General features: G+C 38.5%; 1 protein-coding gene across 3 annotated transcripts in view; it reads right to left on the reverse strand.

The window, feature by feature from the left end:
- HEMK1 (HemK methyltransferase 1, mitochondrial release factors N(5)-glutamine) overlaps positions 1-25,556 on the reverse strand; it is a 90,937-nt gene that overhangs the window by 42,302 nt on the left and 23,079 nt on the right. For all 3 annotated transcript variants that reach the window (XM_087709240.1, XM_087709241.1, XM_087709239.1), the window contains exons 7-10: positions 17,971-18,020; positions 16,468-16,573; positions 14,596-14,691; positions 1,964-2,077 (exon numbers count right to left, since the gene is read on the reverse strand). In XM_087709240.1, coding sequence (XP_087565366.1) covers positions 1,964-2,077; positions 14,596-14,691; positions 16,468-16,573; positions 17,971-18,020 — 366 coding nt within the window. The remainder of the gene's footprint in view (positions 1-1,963; positions 2,078-14,595; positions 14,692-16,467; positions 16,574-17,970; positions 18,021-25,556) is intronic.

Raw genomic sequence — 25,556 nt, forward strand, 5'->3', positions numbered from 1 at the left:
ATAGAATATACTTTATTTGTATGCCGCCCTTTTCCCTGAGGGGACTCAGGGCGGCTCACAATTCAGGGGGAGGGAAGGACAAAACAAGTTACACACATGAAGACAATACATCGTTAAAAGCACAACAATCATACTATTCGGGTGGGGTTGAAGTCTTTAGCCCCAGGCCTGTCGGGACAGCCAGGTTTTAAGGGCTATGTGGAAGGTCCGGAGGGTGGTGAGGGTATGAATCTCCATGGGGAGTTCGTTCCATAGGGTCGGAGCAGCCATCGAGAAGGCTCTCCTCCGGGTAGTTGCCAGTCGGCATTGACCGGCTGATGGAATTCGGAGGAGGCCTAATCTATGGGATCTTATTGGCCTAGTGGAGGTAATTGGCAGTAGGCGGTCTCTCAAGTACCCAGATCCAATACCACGGAGGGCTTTATAGGTGACAACTAGCACCTTGAAGCGCACCCGGAGATCAACAGGCAGCCAGTGCAGCTCGCGGAGGATAGGTGTTACGTGGGTGAAACGAGGTGCACCCACGATCGCTTCGCGCGGCTGCATTCTGGACCAGCTGAAGTCTGGTCCAGTAATTAGTGATTAGTAATTTATAATCTCTAGAGTGCTATGTTAAATAAATAATTGATGAGGATAATAAGGTACATACATATGTTGGTTTGATGAGGGGAAATTTGATATAATTGGCGAATGAATTTCTGTTAATAAATAATAATTATAACAATAACAATGAAATGACAAGGGATATAGTTAATAGTATATATATGTACTGTTTTAATAAAAGGAATTGGGATATAAATTGTAAACAGTGATTTGGAAAGGAGGATTAAAAATCTTGTTATCAAGCATAATTAATTTTTACTTAGAACATGCTATAAAGGGGTAATGTTATTGGATGATATTAGAAATAATTAAGGAAATGCTACTATGTGGATGTATTTTTAATTTTGGACTATTTCATGCAAAAGGATGTTAAAACAACCACAGTCAAACAACCCGCCCTTCCCTCCCGCGCAAAGAGCCGCTGCAAAAACAGCGGCAGGCCAACAATGCGATCATCCCCTCCCCTGTTCCTTCTCGTGCAAAAAAACACTGCCCACCCCAATGGTAAAGGCAGCCTGTCTGGTTCCCTTTCCCACCATCCTTTTAGCAAGGGGTGGCAGGCGGGGGGGAAAGAATCGAGACGCACCTCTTACCTTTCCAGGTCCATTGCGTTCCTTGCCCTTTCATCCATTGAATCCCCTCGTAAAAAAATCTCGCAAGTTGAATTCATGAGGTCTTTTTTTACAAGGGGATTCAATGGGCAAAAGGGTGAGGAATGCAACGGACCTGGAAAGGTAACAGGAGCGCCTCGCTTCTCCCCCCTTCCACTCCTCGCTAAAGGGACGGCGGGGAAGGGAACCAGGCAGGCTGCCTTTACCATTGGGCGAGGTGGGCGGTGTTGGGCCGCGAGGCGTGCCTCTTACTTCTCCAGCTCCGTTGCGTTCCTTGCCATTGTGTTCAGGGAAACCCTGGTTAAAAAAAAACCTTCTCGCGATTTCAAGAAGTTTGATTGAACTTGCGAGGTGGTTTTTTTTTACCAGCCGCTTCCCTGAGCACAATGGCGTGGAATGCGGCAGAGCTGGAAAGGTAAAAGGCGCGCGTCGCTTCTCACCTGTCCCAGAAAATAATAAGCCCTCCCCTATAATAAGCCCAAGGCCATATTTCGTGGGGCAAAAGAAAATAAGATCCTGTCTTATTTTCGGGGAAACATGGTATAAGTAATGATTGTGGAAAAGATGCACGAAAGTTATTTGTAACCAATCGACACACTTCTACAATATGCAACGAAAGATGATTTTTTTGTGTGTGTCTGTGTTGTGTTTGTCTGCTTAACCAAAAATAAAAAAAATTCTTAAAAAAAAAAAGCTTGGTGCATAAAGAAACAAGAGAAATGAAAATCTAGGAATCCTCAACATCTTACTTTCCATAGATGTCCTTGTGTGTAGCAGACACAAAGAGGAACAAATCCGGATGACTGGACAGCCAATTTGTTACCATTTTGGGGTGCCGGGGGTCAACTTCTAAATATACACTCCTGAAAGATTAAAAAACAACCATCTTGTTTAAAACTTAAACAAAATTTAAAAATACACAAATTAGCATGCTGTGAATGTGGTCCCAGTGGACTTTTGCAAATGTAAAAGAGCCGAGGTGGCGCAGTGGTTAAATGCAGCACTGCAGGCTATTTCAGCTGACTGCTAGTTCGGCAGTTCGGCGGTTCAAATCTCACCGGCTCAAGGTTGACTCAGCCTTCCATCCTTCCGAGGTGGGTAAAATGAGGACCCGGATTGTTGTTGGGGGCAATATGCTGAGTCTGTAAACCGCTTAGAGAGGGCTGAAAGCCCTATGAAGCGGTATATAAGTCTAACTGCTATTGCTATTGCTAAAAACCTATTGGGGTGGTTTAGCAACAATTCAGACACTAAACTTCCAATTTAACCATATGTATGGCTTGCTTTTGGCAGCTTTTTGGTTTTATTACGAGTACGAGTTAAATGAAAAATTGGATAGATGCTGGTGCAATCATATGATGCATAAGTAGAAGAGGTCTCACAGATTCGACCCTAGGTTATAAGAAAAAGCTCCCAGTTCATCATGCAGTAGATCTGACATTCTTGTAGGGAAAAATCCATTTAATGCTGTGGGTGAAATCCATTGTTATTCATTCTTTTATCTGAGGAAAATAAACTCTATTTCCTTTATTATATAAATTGATGAATATTTATTGTTTTTTAAAATAGTTTTTATTAAACATGTTTAATTGATGAATATTTATATGAATAGTACTAGTTTAAAGTTTGGTGAGGTCTGACCCTCCAGGGGGTAGCTTTGCCCAAGTGACTTCCCCATTTTTTTGTGCCAGATCCTACTTTCCATCAAAACAGTTCCAGCATTTTTAATGTAATTCATGTCTTTAATGTAAGGCATTTATAGAAATTTCTTTTGTGAACATGATTGTGCAGTCGTATCACTGTAAGTTTTTCATTTTTTCATTTTACCAATTTTACTGTTTCTTTCATTTTTCTTGTTGCATATATTGATATTTTTTTAGGTTGTAAGCCATCAGAGATTTCCCTGGAGATCTCATTAGCTCATCCTTTTATCTTTATATCATTTAGAATCGTTTGTAACTTTTCTTGTCTTTTTGTTCAGCATTTTGTTCTGCTGAATAAATTTTACTTGCACGAATGCTTTACTGACATCCCATACTATTTTATTATCAGTACACTTATTGAAATTATTCTCAAAAAAATTAAGACTCTTTTTACATTTTTTCACTATCAATTTACATTGTAGTAATATTTCGGTAATGACTAGCACATGTGTGTGATGAACCTTTACCTTTTACCTTAATATTTCCTTTGATCTCCATCTATAAATCTCCATCTCCATCTATAAATCTTCTTGTATATTAAAGTCACTAAATTGTGGATAGAGAACATTTTTGGCAATATTTCAACTTTGTTAACACAAGTGGCCAAATTATGATTCTATTCTGGAGAAAGATCTATGCCTTTCTGAAAAATACATATATTCTTTAGAATCACCATTTTTATGTCTCCATATATTCATTAATTCAAGATTATTCATCATTTTGAAATATATTTTTGGTAGTTTATGCTGCATCATTTAAATTCCTTTAACTGATGATCTATTTTGTGTGGGCAGACTACTCAATTCCAGTCTCCCACTAGGCACCAGTTTACATATGACAGCTCCATTAATTTTCACTTAAATCCATTGAAAAATGCAGCTTTATTTTAGTTTGAAGCATAAATTCCCACTAAAAGGATCTTATTTTTATTTAAAAGGTACATGTCAACCTTGACTTACAACAGTTTGTTTTGTGACTATTCAAAGTTACGACGACACTGAAAAAAGTGACTTATGACTGTCTTTCACACTTAAGACAAAATTCAGATGCTTTGCAACTGGTTCACATTTATGACGGTTGCAGGGTCCTGGGGTCATGTGATCATCTTTTGCGACCTTCTGACAAAGGGAATGGGAAATCCAGATTCACTTAACGACCGGGTTCCTAACTTAACTGCCATGAGTCACTTAACAAATATTGCAAAAAGGTCGTAAAACAGGGCTACATTTACTTAACAAATGCATCACTTAGCAACAGAAATTTTGGGCTCAAGTTGATCATAAGTTGAGGAATACTTGTACATTCTTATTTGTAAGGGCTATCCAAAATGTTGTAGTCTACAAAGTGAAAAGCCTTGAAGTTGGGGGTGGGAGAATCCTCTTGATTTTTTCATTATTAAATGGTACCAATATATTCTCAGGTGCCTCTTTTGAAAGTAGTTTGTACATCCGGCAAAATTCTTGTTCCATGTATTATTGAAGTATGGGTTGAAAAATCATGATCATTATTATACTAGCATAGGAGATAAATGAAAGTGCTGTGTAATTAAAGCATCCTTCAGCACTGATTTTTCTATTATTTGGCTATAAATTCATCCTTGTAATGAGTTATCTATAATTGCTTATAAACGGCTTACAAAAATTAACTGCATCAACTATAAGTTCAGCTGGCATTTCATCAATGCTCACAACGTTGCTGTTAGCAATTATTTTCCTAGGAATAATTTAATTTTACTTTTCAGAAAGTCTGCTTAATTCAGAGATCAAGCCTTAGAGGCAATGGTCTCTCTAAGGTGCGCATATGTATGGCTGCAAGCAGCCATTGCTGTCTCCTGCTCGCTGAGATGATGCACCAGCAAAGGAAGGAGAGAGAGATAGAGAGAGAGACCCAGAGAAAGAGGGAGGAAGAGGACAGTAAAGCTTTTGGCCCAGCCTTTGGGAGCTAGGTGGAAGCATGGAGACCTTTTTTGGCCTCCAGGCAAAGAAGGGACTCAGCTGTAGCAGGAAGAAGGTTAAGTTCTTGCCCAGGATTTATGCTGAAGCTAATGCTGCAATAGGTCAATAATGTAAATTTAATCCCACAAAGATGTCAAAGCATATACAGGGCGGGGCATAACCTTTTCCTAGGGGGTCACAGCAACACTTGTAATAACAACACAAATAATTCATACACCATTCGAAAGCCCATCAAAAACTGAGTTTATTGACACGATTTAATAGTCAGTATGACCACCATTAGCCCTTCGAACAGCATTCAAACGAGGTGGATAAGAACACAACAAATCTTCAAACAGTTCCGTTCGATTTTCCAGATTTTTCAACACAGTTTCCAAATTCATTCTCAAAGTTTCAACCGAAACAAATTTAACATTTAATAGCTCATTCAATTCAGTTTTTTATGGGCTTTAAAATGAGGTGTCGCGGAAGTTGTAAACTGCTGTCGATCTTGCTGTGACCCCCTAGGAAAAGGTTATGCCCCGCCCTCTGGAAAATCTGGAAAATCGAACGGAACTGTTTGAAGATTTGTTGTGTTCTTATCCACCTCGTTTGAATGCTGTTTGAAGGGCTAATGGTGGTCATACTGACTATTAAATCGTGTCAATAAACTCAGTTTTTGATGGGCTTTCGAATGGTGTATGAATTATTTGTGTTGTTATTACAAGTGTTGCTGTGACCCCCTAGGAAAAGGTTATGCCCCGCCCTGTAGTTCAAAACTTGGTGCCAGACTATTACAATATATTAAGAAAATTGAAAAATGACAGCAGGTTTTAAGTTATCAGGGCTTTGTGGCATAAATGAATTAGCTTAAACTAAGGAAAAATCAAAATGCCTGCCTGAGCAGGTTCACTAAAATATTTTCTTATACTGAAACTGGGGGTATAGTATGCCTGCAAGTGCAGAAATCAAAATTTGTTATGATTTTGCTGATGGAAAGCTGTGAAATTTATGGCAGATTGAGTACCTAAATAGACATTCAGTCAAAAAGCCATCTTTTTGCACCCCAAGCAAATTATGAAGAATTCCAGAAGGAAGTGGGATAAATCACTTCAGAATGGAATCAAAACTAATAGTTAACAACCTGAGTTGCAGTCAATGATGTCGTCCCATATAGACCATTCAACAAAGTTAGATGGATGTTAAGTCATCTTGCAATGAAAGAATAAATTAGAAATTACAAAACAATAGTTCAATATTTCTGGAAGGAAGGATGGGAATGATCTTACAGCCAGGTACTGTTTTACAATATTGTAGAATCCAAAATGTATTTGTTTTTTAATGGAGCCACATGTGCCACTTGAGATTTTTGAGCTTCCTAAAACCAAGATAGGGAAGGCAAAAGCACAATATTTGGGATACTTTGCTCGCTTCAGCCCTGAAGCGATTTTTTTTTTTTGCTAATATGGTAACCAAAATAAATAATGATAACATGCCACAGTACTGAACCATCTGGCAGGCAGATTCCCAGATGGTAAAGTGGATTGCATTTGAAATATTAATCTTGCAACAAGATAGTATTTTTGGCAGTGAAGAAATTCAATATTTGGTTTGTAAGTACTTAAACATTCTCATAAAACAAATTTCTGCTATAGCAAAAATAAATATAATGAAAAATATTTAGCTATTAAACTGAAATCTGGCTTAGCTTTCACATTGAAGCCTGTAATATGGCACACAGGTTTAGTAACCAGAAAAAAAAGAACTTTGTATAATTGATGATATAGGTCACAATGTAAGTGATTGATTTTAGAATGTAATTTTTTTTATTTCTTGTACAACGAAACTTTAACTTACTTGTACTCATAAATTATTAACTATTTCAGTTACTTTTTAACATTGTTTTGATGTGTGTGTATTGTACACATAAGGTTCACCTCACACATATGTGCTAGTCGTTCCTGACTCTAGGGGGTGGTTCTCATCTCCGTTTCAAAGCTGAAGAGCCAGCGCTGTCCAAAGATGTCTCTGTGGTCATGTGGCCATATTGTACACAAAACATAGTATAATTATTGTTTTCATTTGGATAAAAATATGTAACTTTTCAATTGTTAAATAATTTTGAAATTTACATTTTATACATGTAAAGTATATTATGTGCTTTTTTTGAAAATACTTTAGCAAGGACAAAGGAGCCACAAAATGCACAGTGATGATGACTTAATCATTTTGTATCCAAACTCATGACTAAGGTTACTCACAGCATTTTACAGTCCACAAAATAAACAGACAACAAAAAAACTAAAATGAAGTAAATTTTCTCCTGTTTCTCACCCCAACATTGACTCAATCAGGCTCAGTTAAAGTTACATATGGAAGAGGTTTACATTAGCGAGAGAAGGAAATTTTTCCTCTCTGTGTTGCTGACTTCTCTATCTTGGGAAGAGAACTATGAGAAACAATTCCAAGGTGGCGCAGTGGTTAAAAGCAGCACTGCAGGCTACTGCTAGATCAGCAGGTCAGCGGTTCAAATCTCACCGGCTCAGGGTTGACTCAGCCTTCCATCCTTCCGAGGTGGGTAAAATGAGGACCCAGATTGTTGGGGGCAATATGCTGACTCTCTGTAAACCGCTTAGAGAGGCCTGAAAGGCCTATGAAGCGGTATATAAGTCTACTGCTATTTTTAAAAAAAATTAAGACCTTGGAAAATGGTACTTAATGACTCAGGTTACAAATGAAAGTTCTCTCAAAGTTCTTTCCTTTAAACTGGTCTTCTAAGAGAGCAGGAAAGATCTTCTAACCAGTTTTTACTGGGCCATGCAAACAAGCAAAGCCCCATCCTCAGGATGTGGGGAGCACACAAAACCATGCCTTCTCTGGTCCATGTAAAAACTTTTCTCCATGGAACTGGTCCCTGGGGGCCACTGCTTTAGAAGAAGCACTGTATTTTCTCTTCAGTGGAAATTATATGAAATTTTCAGTCTTATTCAAAGCTTCACAATAATTTTCTGTGTTGTTTGCTGCTTTTTTTTTTGCAAATTCCCTTCTGTTCTTCTTTATATAGCATGTACTAGAATACTATAATAAAGATATTGGACTGAAATATAGCAAGCATTTTGCCTACTGATTTGAACAGATTTTTTACTTGTAAACAATGAAACCACCTAGAATTTCTTATCTCTCAACCTGTTTTCATGCAGATCACTAGCAGCAGAGCAAGGTTTTCTGGTAAACAGGTGTGTCCCTAATGACAGAAAGATACACCAAAGCCAAAGCATAGGATGATACTGGGAGAAGCAGCCTTTATCTTCCCCCAAAGGAGCACTCCCAAATTGCTATAATTGTTTATGAACATAGTCCAAGAACATATAACACTTCCATCCAATAGTTTATCCTCTTTCAATGTTTCTTTTATAATTCCAACTTTTCCACTATAATTTTCTTCAATTATATAATTCTTAAATCTCAAAGCATTCTTGGAAACAGCGGTTTCAGTCAATATTACCGGTAGTTAAGGGCTATGTGAGAAAAAAAGCTTTTTATTCTTATAATTTCACATTTTTAAAATTGCCCAAATTCTCAATGACTGGGCAATGTACAAATTGAAAAGCAAATAGACAGAACAACAATAAAAAAGATGCTAGAATGCGTGGAAATGTATAAATTAACGATGGAACTAAGGGATAGAGAGGAAACAGAGTATTATAAGACATGGAATAGGTGGTATAATTGCCTAGAAAAGAGATGTAAAATTAATGCATAATGAATAGAAAGTATAACAAAAGGAAATGGTATATATTTACAGAGTAACAGAGGTGTAAATGTTGTATATATTATATAAATGTATAACTATGAAATAAGGAGGTATATGTATAAAACAGTAGGCCTTGGAATGGAAAATTCAAAATTAGAGGAAAAAATACCGATAACTGAAAGCTGTAAAAGTGTAACTGTAATGTTTAAAAAATGTTGAATAAAATTTATTTTTTTTAAAAAAGTCAACAGAAAAGCAAGATGGTCTCTCTGCTGGAACAGACCTCTCACAAAAAGAACCTACATCTTGTCCTAGCCTAAAGTGTGAGGAAAAAGACTGTTTCCTGGATCTCATCAGATGACATTATTTAATGAACAAGACACAGAGCATGCTGACTCCATTTAATCTTGTTGGATGGACAGAAACAAAAACAGTGAGAGAAGGATGGTCCCTCAAATAACTAACCTGCTATCCTACAGAGCTTTGTAGGTGATAACTAGACTTTAAATTACACTCATACGAGTATCAGTAATTGGTATAGGTTGCACATTGTGTTGGCAATAATTTTCACACTATGTAACTTGCACAGTATAATACTTCTGAGAACAAAGACAATGCATATAACTTAATAGTTAGTTTGTCCACGTTATATGGTAATGCATGCTTGTAAATAAGAATGGAAGGTAGAGGACTAACAACCTGTGTGTTTGTATTTATAATACACTTTTCTCCTCCCATTTTATGCACAATAACCCTGGCTAAGGTAGGACTTGAACTCACAGTCTCTTGCTTTCTAGTCTGTTGCCTTAACTACTAGATGAAACTGGCTCTCATATATGACTCTACATGACCTGCCAGTCAGCATGTTTTTCCCCTCTCTTTTCCTACTCAAAAGGTGACGGGGAGGGGACAGAATTCTACTCAGAATTTTTTTAAAAGTTTCATTCTCTATCTCTCTTTTTTCTGATTTGCAAATCACTAAATAGAGTCCCAATGGGAGTGGGCGGCATACAAATCCTATTAAAGTATTAAAGTTAAATAGCAAAACAAAACCAGACAAGTCAAACTTCTTGGATATGGGGGGACATGTTCAATTTTGGAAATGGGATAGAAAACTTTCCCATCCCAATACTCCACAGAAGCATGTCAGAGGCATCCTCATAAGTGGATGTCACATCTCACCCATTCAAAAAAATGATTGCCATGGTGATCAAGAACAATCACAGATCATTTATGAAAAAACAATTATATACCTCAATATTGAAATTTGAAGGTTCTTTGCTGTTCCCAGCACTGCACTCTTTTGCAGTGAGATGATCTGATGTTGTTCCTGGGATCTATTGGGAGTCACCCTCCCAAAGTAACAGTTACAGCCCCAACTGCTCCACCACTGGAGCCTTTACTTTTCTCATCCTCTCTAGGTCCTGGTACATTTCCAGCTTCTCATACTCTTTCCAGATGTTGCGGTTTCTTGGAACTGCTATATCTACCACCACCATTGTCATCTGGCCCTTGTCTATTATCATGATATTTGGTTGAGTGGCTAGTCCTTTCTCATTTTACACCCTGCCACTAATGTGTTGGAGTCAGTGGTAGGTTTCAAATTTTTTTAGAACCTTTTCTGTAGGTGTGGCCTGCTTTGTGGGAGTGGCTTGCTGGCCATGTGACTGGGTGGGAGTGGTTTGCCAGCCATGTGACCCAGTGGGCGTGGCCAACTTGTAAAATGTGATGAAACTCACTTAACAACCTCTTGCTTAGCAACCAAAATGTTGGCTCAGAACATTTGAAGCACGCAAGTCTTAAAGCTGTCAAGTTACAAGACCCTTGCACCCCTAACCCTTTAGGAAAAAAACCCCAGGGGTGTTCAAACTTGACAGCTTTATAACTTGTGGACTTCAACTCCCAGAATTCCTCCTCTCGCTCTTCATCTTGATGATGTGCGGACTGGCGGGGGGAGGGAGATGGAATCGGTTCTAAACAGCACTTTGTGGATTTGTGGAACCTCTTCTATGGGAAGAGGTTAGAACTGGCAGAAACCCACCCCTGGTTGGAGTGTCTCTGAGACCTTTCTGCATAGTTTGCCCCTTGGGTCCTGTCTGGTATGGTAGACCCCTGCTTCTATGGCTCTGGTGTTTAATGTCAGGTGTAGGAAACCAAAAGGTCCAGATTAGAGTTCACTACGTTTATTTCTTGCTACATTCACAAGAATCTGATCAAGTGAAATTGGTGCCAGATAAGAATCAACAGCCTTCAAGAGGGGGCTGGACTTTTTATGGTTTTTTATGGGAACGTAGGGACTCCAAAATGATGATGTGTTTGACTCCACCCTCAAGCTCAGCCTGGTCATTTTTCACTTAGTGCCTGTTCTTCTACTGCTATAATCAGTTCAGAGATGGGTTGCTACTGGTTTGGCCCAGATCGGCCAAACCAGTAGAAATGGCTTTGGGAGGTTCCACCCACCCACCCTGACGCTTCTGCGCATGCGCAGAAGCGTCATGAGCACACATAGGAGCGTGCCTGAACCAGTAGTAAAAAAATTAGCAACCCACCTCTGGATCAGTACCTAAGTGCTGTCTTTTAGTCCAGCCCTTTCCAGCTGCTGTTAGGATTTCCCAAGGCCTGCCACCTCAGCCACATGTCAATGGTATATCTCATTCAGGATCTTATCTTGCAACAACATTTCCTTTGTTTGATCTTCCTTCCCTGTCTGCTGCTAGCCAAGTCATTCTCTTAGCAGCTCATCTCTGGGTGTCATTTTATTGATTCATACCTGATTGCTCAGTGTTTCATCCAGGACAATGGATTTAACAGGCCCCGTCTGCTCTCTTTCCAGTTGGTGTACAGTCTCTAAGTTTGGACATGAGGTGAAATCTCTGTACATTGTGAAGAGATCCCAGGCCTTCATAACAGAACTTCTATGTTGTTCTTTGGCCAGCTCACTATACTGGCAGGGAATCTGATGACTGGCAGGGCATATATGTTGATGATCTGGATTTTGTTCTTATCATTGAGCCAGCTTTTCAGGTCCTGTCTTATCCTTTGTTAGTACTTGAATGTTGTTGTTTTATTTGCCTCCTCATTGTGTTTCCCATATGATGCTGGGATACCAAGGCACCTGTAGTGGGTTTCGTATGTCTACCAGTGGCCTGTTGGTAGTTTCATCCCATCAGTCTTAACTACTTTTAGTCTCTTGACTAGCATCCGGTCATACTTCTACAGTCCAAAGGACATCCTGATGTTCTCACTGTATACTGTATGTTGGGTAAATCAGCAAACAATATCTTGTTCACTCTTAGCACACAATTTGATGTCATTCATATAGAGGAATGGTAGTTACATTCTTTAACTTCTATCCATATCTAGTCCTTAAATATTTAAAACTACAAATCATCTTAAAAAAAACAGGTGAGGCAGGAAACTCAACTTGCTAAATGCCACTAAACATGCTGGTATCCATAAGCACTTTGCATTTTGGGATTTGAGTGCACTAGCAAGAATAGGATCTACTCTACCAGTTATGTACATTTTCTCTACTTCTTCTCTCTCTAAAATTGGGAAATGACTGGCAGAAAAAAGCAGAAGTTGCTCTCTGATGTGCATGCTTCTATGCAACTCTGCATAGATGATTTTGGCTGCAAAGTACAAAGCAGAAAATGTCACCTCCATTTCCTTGATGATGCTATCTGTTCAACTTGTCTGATTTTTGGCAATTCTATGGATGAGCTCTATTTTTTTTGACCTTGAAAGGCTTCTTTCAGTTGTTTTATGTTCTGGCTTGTGTCGGCTTATATAACGTCTAGCCACTGTCTTTGTTTGGCAGCCTTGTTTTCTTTTTTCACAGAATAATTTGAGTATAATGCTTTTTCCAGTGAGTTTGAGCACATATGGCCAAAATAAGCAAGGTGGGATGTTGTGATTTTGCCTTCCAGTGATATGTCTGATTTTATATGCTTCAGTACTTGCTTATTCGTCACCTATGTTGTCCAATGAATTTGTAGAAACTCTAACATCACTGCTTGAAAGTTAGTTTTCTTCTGTCCAGTCGACCACTTCACGGCCCAAAATTCGTAACTCTAGTTAGATATAAAAGTCTGTAGATATTGTCAGTCATCCAGGTCATAGTTTTCCCAAAGGTGCTTTTTCAACTGGACTTGCTTGTTTTCTCTTTCTTTGAAGACATTGCTTCTTATCCAAGAAGCTGCTTCAGTTCTGACAGGATAGTGGGTAATGGAAGGATTTATATTTATATTCCTTCCAGACAGCTGGTCATTTGCACCCCTTTAGAGCGTCGTTGAAGCACTTGGAGGTTTATCTGTGTCCTCTGGGTCATAAGAACAGGAATCAGGAACTCGGCTCAGGTGACCCTAAGGACACAGATAAACCTCCAAGTGCTTCAATGACCCTCTAAACTAAGTGATGTAAATGACCAGCTGTCTGCAAGGAATATACTAGCCTGTCAGAGCTGAAGAAGCTTTTTGGAGGAGAAGTGAAACGTCTTCAAAGAAAAAAAAACCCAAGAAAGTCCAGTTGCCTCCTGAAAAAGCACATTTGGAATGTCTAGGTAAATATGGGAAACACAATACTTTAGACTAATCAGCATTTAGTTGTTTTTCTGTACTCTACTTATGTTCATCATTGCTGTGTGATCCATTGCAATTGAATTGTTTACTTTTGGACTGCATTCACTGTTTTTGATCAATCTGCATTCCTAGAAAAAGAGGTTTCTTACAGGCATTCAATCTCTTCTTCATCAATTGTTATTTTGACATTTTCATTCCTCACAGTGATTATAAGCTTGGGGTTTTTTTATGTTGAGGAAGAGGCCAGATTTCTCACTTTTTTCCTTAATAATTTTGATCTGATAATTTAGAACTTTTTTGGTTTCCAAAGGAGAGTTGTGTCATCATCCTACTGAAGATTGTTGATGGTCCTTTCCCCAATCTTTACTCTGATTTCTGATTCTTCAAGTTCCAGCTTCCTCATGATCACTTCAGCATATAGATTGAATAAAAAAGGTGGAAGAATCAAACTTACTGCACTCCTTTCTCTATTTTGAACCAATCAGTGCCTTCATATGCACAGTAGCTTCTTATTTGCGTGCAGTAACTGTACCAACTTAACCAGATGTGTTGATATTCCCAGGACTTCTAGAGCTCTCCGTGGCTTTTTATGATACACATTTAAAAGTTTTCTTTTAAAAGCAGATGTAGATGTTCTTTTGATATTTGATATTTTTCTATGCTCCAGCACAGATTTACTACATGGTAACCAGTACCATGATCCCTTCTGAAGACAGCATGAAGACCTGGTAATTTCCTTTCAATGGTGTGCACCAAATGTTGTTGTATGATCTTAAGAAGAATCTTGATAGTGTGAAGAATTGTGCAGTAATTGAAGCAATTCTTAGAGTCACCCTTTTTCACCAAGGAAGGAACTATGACTATTTCCAAACCTGTGGCTATTTATTTATTTCTCAAATTTTCCGGCACAAGTCTGTGATAATTGTTGGTGGTAAAGGCCTTGGCAATTTTGCGGGAATGGCATCAAAAGCTGACACCATTTTGTTTGGCAACTGACTCGTTGCCCATGTCTTCCGGAAGGATGGCTAGTTCTATTTCTGTTTCCCTCTCCTCATAATCTTGAGGAGGCTGGGTCTCTTTGTTGCTTGCTGTCTGTTCTTGACACCTTGTTGATCAGATAGTTCTGTCCCTTGCTTGTTTTTGATGATGCTTTTTTGAGCAGTAAATGGTGTTTGTATCTTTTTTGAGTTACACAAATGCATTCCTGGGATGGTCCTTCATGCAGCCCTCTTTTATTTGCTTGCAATGCTGGTCCCGGTAAACTTTGCTGTCTTTCTTTGCTGCTCTTTGAAAATGTGTTTTCAATCTCCTTGCTTCCTCCTTTTTGCCTGCTGTTTTGCCTGCTTTTCTTCACCAGTTCCTTAGACCTTTAAAACAGAACTTATTTCAAAAGAAGCAGTCAGTACTTACCCACAATCCTTGAGAATGTAAGAGGCCATTTTCAGAATTTCTTTGATGATGCTCATCCCATCAATTCCTCCATCCAGGGCACCAAGGTCCTCAAAGCTAGAAACCAAAGACACGTCTAAAAACCAAGTCATATCCTGGCTTTACAGACAACAGAAAATTCAAAAGATATTGGAAAGGCGAACATGTCATTCAATTTGGTCACTAGGAATGAAAATGGAAATTCCTGGTACTAGATTTTTACTGGAAAACCTGGGGGATTTCCAGTAGATCATTCTGGAGATGATAATCATTTACTGTGTTACTGAGACCAATGTCAACAAAAGCATTCATAGAAAAAGATTGCAGCAATACCAGCTTTCAATTTTAACCAAACTAATGTGTCTAATTTACCCCTACTCTTTTATATGGAAGTGCTATAGGGTAGGGGTCCCCAACCACTGGATGGTGGCTTGCAAAATGGAGCTTCGTGTGCATGCTGACCTGCCACTTCCATGGCCTGGTTCCGAATGGGCCGCAACCCAGTAGTGGGCCACAGCCCGGGGGGTTGTGTCTAATTTATCTGTACTCTTTATATGGAAGTGCTATAGGGCAGGGGTACCCAACCCCTGGGCTGTGGCCCACTACTGGGCTGGGTCCCATTCAGAACTGGGCTGTGAATGTGATGGGTGAGCCCGTGCGCAAAGCTCCATTTGTGCGGGTGGCAGGCACATATGCCTGTAATTCATGCAAATGGAGCTGCACGTGCTCACCTGTCGCCCATGCGGAACCACCCCCCCCCCAATCCGCAAAGCCGGAAAGGACGGGGAACGCTGCTGCAGGTGACTTTCTATTAGGCAAAATAGGCATGATAAAAAAGGTCCATTAATTTAAATTCCCAGTACTTATCTCTGAAACACATCGAAGATAGTGTTGGGACTGATTTTTCCAGTAAAAGAGATGAGCAAGTCATAAATGGAGGATGTGATCATGATGCTTTTCTCCAAACTTAGTACTTTTCTCTAGGTGTGGGACTAAATAAGAACAGGACTTATGGAGACTGACTAAAGAGAGATAAGCTGAAATCTATTGTTTGTATAATATTACATAGAAAGTGTTATAAAATCCTTTAATGAATTATTTACAGTGGCAATAACAGCAGATCCATTAGCCACCCAAAATCCTGGAATGCTTTGTTTAACCTAATAGTTAACTGAATGGTTAACTAGAACATTCCTAGTCTTCTAGAGTTTAAAAAAATACTTTTTTTTAGTCCTAAATCTCCATGTTAAGAGATTTTGGAAAGATCCAACAGGACAGCAAAGGACATTCATAAAGGAAATCTCGCTTCATTTTTCAACAACTAACAGTAGACATAAACTGCCTGGATTATGATTGTGATATCCAAGGAAGGGTTTTTTTTTAGGAAAAAGAAAATCTTTCTATGCAATTTTCTCCTTACAGATTCTCTTTGCCATGGTATAAAAAATCCAATTATCTATATGTAACCTAAAATCAGGAGGAGTCTGGTAGCACTTTTTTCAGATTAACCAATTTTATTAAAAAACATAAGCTTTTATTGAGACTTTCCGACAGCTAGCCTGAAAAAATGCTTCATTTTCTTTCAGATTTTTGGCTAAAATTGACTACTACAACTTTCCTTCTATAATGTCTATATGTAACCTACTTCCTCCCATGCAGAAAATAACATTGTCAGAGGAAAGGAAAACATATCTGAATTCAGATTTGGGAGAGATTGCTGTTGTTATTATTTCCTTAATAATTGTAAGAGATTGTATTAATGCCAGGGCTTTCAACATCACAGTCTTTGGCTTTAAAACTGCAGCAAAGAAAAAACAATATACAATGTGGAAAATGAAGAAAAGATGGGTATACCAGAGAATTTCTGCTGCCAAGTCACTCATATCTTCGTGAAAAATGTAAGGTGGATTACTGATGATAGTATCTACCAAACCCCAAGGCTGAAGGCATTCCAAAGGAACTACAATGAAGAAAGCATTAAAACGCATTTTAGACATTCAAAGTAACAGGCAAGCATTTATTCCTTTATTTTAAAAACTTCACAGATGGCCATGAGAAAGAACTTTTAATATTCTTTTGAATTTCAGACAATCCGATTCTAAGCATAATCCTAGTGAGAGTCTATTTCAAGAACTGGAATCCAATAAGAAAAAAAACTGTGAAAGGATTATTTTCATGTACAGTATAATAGATCATATTGAAAAGAAACACCTATTCAAAAGAAAATTGCAAAATATAATGGAACAGCTCTAGTTGGTTGAATTGAAAAGAGATTATATGAAAAGTATATTGATTTTACAAATACAGATAATACCTAGGTTACGAGCGTTCCCTTAATGAACATTCAAAGTTACGTGATAAACATAGATTACCTCTAGCATTTACGAACAAGTCTCAACACTACAAAACGTGCAGCACCATGGCAGTTGTTTGTCCTTATGAACAACTGCAGAGGCTCTGCAACATTTGTCTTGCGTGTTGCTGACTGAAATGGAGCTTCTGAGGGGCAGATCCCCTGAAGAGAGAGGAAAGGGAGAGAGGAGAGAGAAAAGGGAAAAAGTAGGAGAGAGAGAGGAGAGAAGAGAGAAAGAGAGAGAAGGGAAAAAGGAGAGAGAGAGAGAAGGAGACAGAAGGAGAGGAGAGACAGAAAAGGAGAGAGGAGAGAGAGACAGAGAGGAGACAGAAAGGAAAAATGAGTGAAGAGAAAGAGAGGAAAGAGAGAGAGAGAAGGGAAAAAGGAGAGAGAGGGGGAGAGAGAGACAGAGGAGAGAGAGAGGTGGGGATGAACAACACACCTGAGGCTGGGCGTGGCGAGAGGTGGCTGTGAGGGGTGAGGCGGGCTGGGGCCAGGCCAGGCCAGGCCAGGCCAGGCAAACAATTTAACAACCAGTTCTCTGCCCTAATGACCAGCAGGGTAGGCGTGGCGAGGGATGTCATGTGACTGGGTGGGAGTGAGTGACGTTGAGTTGGCCACACCCAACCAGTCACACCAGTTGTTAAATTATTGGTTCCTGGTGTTTCTGTGGGAAACAGGTCCAAATGGCTCTTTGAGTGTTTAAAGTTGCAGTTTAAAATTGTACATAAGAACTTCCCACACACTATTTCCTTTCTTTAACAATGTATAGAAAAATTATGCAGTCTGATCTTATAGTAGAAGTTATCATTTAAAACCAAGTTATGAGCATATACTGGGGAACAAAAGATGTTGGGAGATTCAGAAGCCGTCACTTCATTTTGCAGTTGTTGTGTGATTAAGTAGATTAAAGGCTTTTCCAGCTTTCTTGTACATTCTTGCAAGAGAATGTTCTTCCCTCAAACCATTTACAATGGACAATTAAAAATATGAAGAGAACTTACATGAAGATATATCATGGTGAAAGATATGGATTCTTTCCTGAAGATGTAACCTATAGAGAGATTTGACATAATACCTTTGATTTACATGCATGTCACTTATCACCTTATGATTAGTTTTAACAGTGGTCTCAATCATAGTAAATTAACATTTTTGATTGCATAATAACTCATACTGATCTCTAAAGTACTGAATCAAAACACAACAACCTGCCGTTGCTGCAACCCATCAATTATGTACATTTATTATGCAATAAATGTTGCACACATTACTGCAATCCCTGTTTTGAAACATGAACCACTTTTGCTCAATTCCTTTCTTATATGATATACCTTGGATGTCAGTTACTCATTTCTCTCCTTACTATATTATGATGGCAGACAACAATTAAGAAATACTAGAAATCAAAAGTCTAGAGAGTCATCTTTTTGTTGTGGATGTTGTTTTTGTGTGTGTATGTATCTACATATATCGAGGGAATTAGATTCATTGTTAATCACCTGCAAACAATTCAAACATTCTATTGTAGCTTTAGAATCATGCAGGCCTCAGTTTACCTGCCCTGAAAATTTGCATAGCTGCACTGTGCAGGAACATAAAGGACTTTCTATAATTCCAAAGCATCAAACACAACTTTCCCTGAGATTCTTTTTTCTATTTGTAACCTGCCTTTTATTATTTTGGAGTCCAGAGGATGGTAGAGGACAGGAAGGCCTGGAGGAACGTTGTCCATGGGGTCGCAATGGGTCAGACATGACTTTGCAACTAACAACAAAATTTTCTTTTACAAATAACACATCCATCTAATCCTGATAAAAGACACATCCGCTTTAGAAGCTACATGAACCCCAAAATGTGTCTCAAATCATCTTTCTGCCTTCCAAGCTGACATTACTCCAGTGTAACTATAAGCTTAAGATCGATATTACTGATGCTGATGCAGGGCTATGCCAGACTTGCAGAATATGTTTGATTTGGATTGTTGGGGAAAAAAAATCACGTGACGCCTTCTCCCAGGTTATTGTGACCCTATTCAGCTCACCGAGGGAGCAGACAGGGGAACAACCAGTTTGGCAGATGATTTTTATTGATTTTACTCTTCTTCAGAAAAACAGGGAGCAAACTGCTCCTGGGACCTACAAAGCACATACTATGTTTATTTTCTTCTATGAAGTCAACAAGGTCTTTATATGGCTAAAAGTACAGCAAATTGCACTACGGAAAAAAAGGGAAAAGGTCTAGAGGCAAAACGATCCATTTTCCAGCTTATCTGTAGATTCTTGAATAGGACATAGGGAACATTGACAGAGAAGCATCAAGAAACCTTCCAAAAGACTGAAGGTCTTGGAGCTGAGGTCATGGACAGAGAGATAGAGGAACATGACCCAATGACTCAAACCTGACAAGAAGAGTCCTTATACTCAGGAGTTCAAAAATAAATTTCAAATAAATAGCAACTTACTATTGTTAATGAAGAGCAGCTGCAGACTAAGGAAGATGATCCTTCAAAGGGAAGACTCCTACCTGTTTTCTCAATTGGAAGCAATGACAGTTGGCCATCCTAATCACAAGCTCCCTTCTGAGAAAGACTGAAGCAACCATTTGTTTGTCAGAAGCTATCGAAAGAAGTATGCTGCCTTTCTGTGGCATACTTTCAGAAGGTTGCAAAAAGGCTCCCAAGATGTTTTAAACATCTTTAAGACAAATATTCCTTTCTAAAAATCCATATGGGAATGCATGACATAACCAGACACACTCTTGAAGATTCTGTAAGGGATTATAATGCACTGAAGGAAATGGAACACAAATGATGTTTTCTTCCCTTTTTTTTTGATCGAGGAACATGGCCCAGGAAAATAGACAATACTGGAAATGAACACATGGGTATACAGATGGTGCCAAAGGGAACTGTTTCAATTTGCTTGTGAAGACACTTTTCTAAAATGAGGATCTTCTAGCAAACGTGGGTTACGCTTGAAAAGAACTGGGAAGAATGTGTTCGAAAGGCAAATCTGATTTAAATTGGATCCAATGGGGGCCAGAAAATAGAATCCTGACACTGTGGGTACCCATAGGATGGTTGATTAAGTGCTATCAAGTTGGTGATGGCTGTTATAAAATCTTAGATAGATTTTCTTCATGAAACTCTGTTTCTAACCTGGTCTTCCAACAGTCTACTCATTGTCACTGTAAATCAGTCCACCCACATTGTTTCTGGTCGGTCATTTTCTTCTCTTACCTTCTAAACGTGACCCAATATAACCTTCAATTTTACCTCACTTCAAGATTAGTTAGTAGCCTCTCCACGAGGCATAGGTAATCTAGTATCAGATATGCCTTGGAATTAACTGTGGTTAGTTGATGATCATTAGCCTCCCTCACATGGGCTTCAATATCTGTAAACAGCTTACTCTTGTTTTGTGTAACACATATATAATCTTAAAGAAATTGAACAGATAGTGTTTCCTGAATGGTATGTAAAAGGATATATAAAACTAGTTTATTAACCTCTGAAAATATGGAGGTTACATTTACAGATCAGTGAGAACAGCTGTGAGCCCCCCTTATTTCTTTTGAGATCTCTAGAGGGTCAGGCTGAGTCCAGAGGTGGTATTCAGCCAGTTCTGACAGGTTCTGGAGAACTTATAGCAGAAATTTTGAGTAGTTTGGAGAACTGGCAATAGGTTGGCCTCGCCCCCACTGCCTCCTAGCCGATCTTCTTTTGTTGCCCTGAACAGGAGAACGGAGCTGGAAAGTGGGGTGGGGAGGGAATGGGGATTTTGCAGTAACCTTTCCCTGCCATGTCCACCAAGCCACACCCACAGAACTAATAGTAAACATTTTTGAATCCCACCACTGCCTGAGTCATTTATATGATTATAAAATTCAGGTTATAGTAGCTTTAGGATGATTTTAATTTTCTAGATTCACAGGGTAAATGGTTGTCTAAGAGGATACCTACTCATAATGATGGTAGAAGGGTTGTATTCTAGTCCCAATGCTTCTAACCTCTATGTCCAGGATTATTCAGACACTCATATGCCAAACATTCATAATAAATTTATTAATATCCTTTTACATGCTGTCATTATTGTTCTAATGGCATAGTCTCAAATAGGCTGTTGTGAAATACCTACTGTGTTCTAATCTAACATTTACTTTAAAAAACTTGGCATATAAATGGCAGTTAAATGGGGAGCCTATTGAACAAGTTAATTTGTTTACTCATTTAGGAGTGTTTTTTTTTTAAACCAACCCATAGTTGTGAGTAAATCATTTAAAAAGAAATTCGGAAAGGGCCAAAGGCAAGCACTAAAGTATTATATAAACTATTTATAATTAATTAGGTATCTTGAGTCCCTGAAAGTATTCATAGTTCCGACCTCGACTTATGATGCAGACTTGTGGGGCCTTAGAAAATCTATCTAAATTGATCATGTTTTTTAAGAAGCAAACTGGGAACTGATAAGAACATGTCAACCCCTGCAGTCAGAGTAGAAATAGGTACCCATTCCATACATATTCAATAATTAAAGTTTTCACACACTGGCAGAATATTCATTCAATGGATCTTGGTAGACTAAATATGTTTCATGGAATAGTTAAGGATGGTCTAGCTCAATTCATGGATAAGCTGACTTACCAAAGTTTATTCACAGCATTGGTTCTCCACCTAGTATTTACTCTCAACTGCCTCTCAGGCAAGAGAAAAATTTAAACAGAGATGTCAATGTCAAACTGACATGGAGGTATTAGCAAAAAAAAAAAAAAAGTAGATTTTTTTCAATGATTGGCTAATATCAAAACTATTTTCCAAGATACCTGGCAGCAAGCTTGACACAACTATTAACAAGGGCCTGTCCTAGAGCAAGATTGACACAATCTTGGATTTTATGGCCAGATATGGGTGCTGCCATCACCTGCCATATCAGGAGAGGACATAACATGTTTTGTCTAAATGTCAACTAACTGTACTTCCTTTTAGGCTTAGATAATTAACCACACCAAAGGGGGTGCGATTAAAGCAATTAAAGACGCTGAGCTTGTCAGCTGGAAAGCTGGCAAGCGTGTGAGACCTGAGTGCCACATGACAGGGTGCGCTCCTGTTACTTGCTCCAGCTCCTGCCCACCTAGCAATTTAAAAGCATGCAAATGCAAGTAGATAAATAGGTACTACTTTGGTGGAAGGTAACAGCGTTCCTTGAGCCTCATGCTGGTCACATGAACACCAAAGTGTCTTTGGACAATGTTGGGTCCCTCACCTAGGAAAAGGAGATGAGCATCGAGCCAAAGTCAGAAATGATTGGACACCTTTACCTTTTACCTTTATTTAACCTCACTACTTAAAAGAAAAGCCCACTGGGATCTGAACTGCAGATTATCCTATTTCCTCCTAGGCTCTAATGCTAAGTTTACAGTTAAGGCACTTCAGTTCAAAACCCGAACAGATCAGGGCATCACAAAAAGGTGGTGTGAATTCTTTGTATTTATCACATATGTATTTTATTTTCTCTATTTTACTCTGGAATCAGATTCTATATTTTGTTTTTATTTTATTTTATATGGTGACAGGATGAATAATGAATAAAATACTACTATTTTTCTCTTTCATCTTTCTCAGCATTACAGCCTTCTCCAGAGAGTTAGGTCTTTGCACAGCTTTTACATACTAGGTCATTTGTGCCTTGAGTGAGAACTCTGATTTCTTTAATGATCTGTTTGTTTGTTTTCCTGGCTGTCCATGATATCCTCAGAGGTCTTCTCCAATATCAAAGTTCAAGGGTTAATACTCTTTCTATCTTGCTCCTTCAAGTTCAACTTTCACTTCTATTGAATGTCACTGGAAACATCACAGCTTGTACAATTCTGATCTTTTTAGGTATAGATGCATCATGGCATTTTAATATATATGTAATTGCCAAAGGTATCTATTAGCAAGTAGGTATCTATTAGCAAGTAGGTAACCTCCATGGAAAGAAAATTTATCCTACAAAAGGAACCTGGCAAGGGACAACAAAAATGTCATTTTTTGCTATGTAAATCGAAAGGAAAAAAAAGGTGGACTCAAAGCTGGAAGAAGATAACACGCGATGAGGAGAAGGCTGTGCTCTTCAATGCCTACTTTGCTCTGGTCTTCTCCAAAGGGGAACTACAAGTAGTCTTTGATCTATAGCCATAATTGAACCTGGAATTAGAGTATAAGCCACTGCAGCTGTTAAGTGGATCATGGCTGACCGCATCTGACATTATTACCTTTTTGAGGTGGTTGTTAAGTGAACCCCACAGTTGTTAAGCAAGTCCATTATATCCAATGGACATTTTTGGCTGGAAATGGGAAGTAAAATGCCAGTTTCTGGCAAAATTCTTTTGCCAATCATGTTTATGTTATTGTGGAATGCTAAAAAAGGCCATAAATACAGGCCAGTTGCCAAGTGCCCAAAATTTGATCACCTGACTGCAAGTGTAGAAGTAGCCTTTGGAATTCCAAAGGGGGATTGTAAGTAGCTCTGGGGACGTCTGTTGTAACTTTGAACAGTTGTTAAGCGACTGGTCATAAGTCAAAGACTAGCTATCTCCTCAAATGTACATAAACAGAATGAACGATGAAAGCAGGAAATGGAAATCCAAGGTTAGCACAAAATAGTAAAGGAGCATGGTGGCTAGCACAAATAAGTGGAAATCTCCAGGGCATCACCCATTATACCTCAGAATCTTTAAAGAATTGGCAAATAACATTTGCCAATTCTTTCTGTAAACTTTTAAAAAACATGAAGAATGGCCATAGTGTCAAAGGATTAAAGTAGGGCAAATGCTGGTCTTTTTTTCCAGAAATAACAAAACAAAAAACAAAAAAAACTGAGTAACTACAGATCAATGTTGATATGCAAAATTCTAGAGAAGATTATCATGTAACTGTTTTATAAGCACTTAGAAAAAGAAATGCATTGCTAGCAATAAATAGTGTGGGTTTATTAAGGTTAAATCATTTGTAAACAAACTAATCTTTTTTGATAGTGACTAATTTAGATGGCCCAGGGAATGTGATGGACATAAGGTGGTTTGTCATCAGCAAAGCATTCAGCAAAATATGTCTTCTGTGAGATTTCCAGTAAATGTAGGTTGCATTGTGCTTCCATCAGATGGAAACAGAAATGGTTTGAACAATTGTAGCTAGTCCGCATTCTGGACTCCACACTGTTTAACAGATTTATAAGTGATTTGGAAGTAGAGTTCCTGAAGTTTTTAGAGAAAGAGATGTCAAATTTCACAGCTGTGCCCAGATATGACTATTGAAGATTCTTAAGCCTAAGGCAAATCATAGTTAGGAAAATAGGACCAATCAGAAAATACAGTCAGTAACCACAAGCCTTTTGAGACATTCAGGTGGGGCATCCCATTAGCAGAGACTGACTCTTATTTGCTTTGCCCACAGGCAGTCCCTGACATTTTCACATGCAGCTTAAGAGGCAGGACAAACTTATAATTGTCTTAGATTGGAAGATAACATGGCTTAACATGCTGGTCTCGGGGAAACAGCTGTAGGGAAAAGAGTTTGGCAAAGTTGTAGCTGGAAATTAAAAAAAAGGTGAATGTGTTAAGTTTTATGTTGATTTTTCACCAGCAATTCTTTATCAGATTCTGCTGTTTGCAGCCCCAAAGACAATTTGCCAAACTGTAACTTTCAAAATTTAGATTTTTTACCTCGAGCACCAGTTAGAAGCGTAAGTAAGAAAAATATGGCATCTCCTTTTCTAAAACTACCTAGTATATTAATATAGTCCAGCTTTTATCCACTGATATCATTAATGACTTAGTAATCAACTTGTACTAGTCAGGGCAAAAACATGATATAAAATAACTTTAAAACAGTAACAAAACAAGCACAGTGCATAATTCACCAAGGAAATTCAGACTAATTATGCTGAGATGAAAACTGCTAAGTATACAAAATAAGAAATATGTCATTTGGCATGCTCCCTTCCAGCCTACACTTCAAAGTAAAGAGGACCTAAATTGAGAACAAGGGTGGGGACACTTAGTGCAAACTGATTGTATCACTCTGAAAGAGTTCTGTTGTGCTTTTATTAAAGCCACATACACATGTGTATGTGGCTTTGTTTACAGGTGGATTATTTTCCAATGGCATGAGAAAGCCCCTTTTAATAAGCGCAGCAGCAAGCAGTGTCCTCCAACATTTACTATTTATATTGATATTGATTGTTTCCTGATTCTTATTGGTACCCTATGACTATCATTACGTGTTGTACCTTATGATTCTTGATGAATGTATCTTGTCTTTTTATGTAAACTGAGAGAATATGCACCAAAGACAAATTCTTTGTGTGTCCAATCACACTTGGCCAATATAGAATTGAATTGAATTCTATTCTAGCCTAGCCTAGCCTAACCTATTCTAACATTGGGGCTTTCATGAATGGAAAACTCTTCTACAGATATCAGCAGATGAGGAAAACACTCATAAACATTACAGAATTTACATCCATTAACAATTAAAGCAGCCCGGTAACAAATACTAATGCATTGGTTTCTGGCTACTGATGTTAAGAGTTAAAAATGGTACAAGAGA

This window comes from Thamnophis sirtalis, unplaced genomic scaffold (genome assembly GCF_051295495.1).
Source record: "Thamnophis sirtalis isolate CommonGarterSnake01/CBP01778 unplaced genomic scaffold, rThaSir2_p1.2 scaffold_3, whole genome shotgun sequence".
NCBI lineage: Eukaryota > Metazoa > Chordata > Lepidosauria > Squamata > Natricidae > Thamnophis > Thamnophis sirtalis.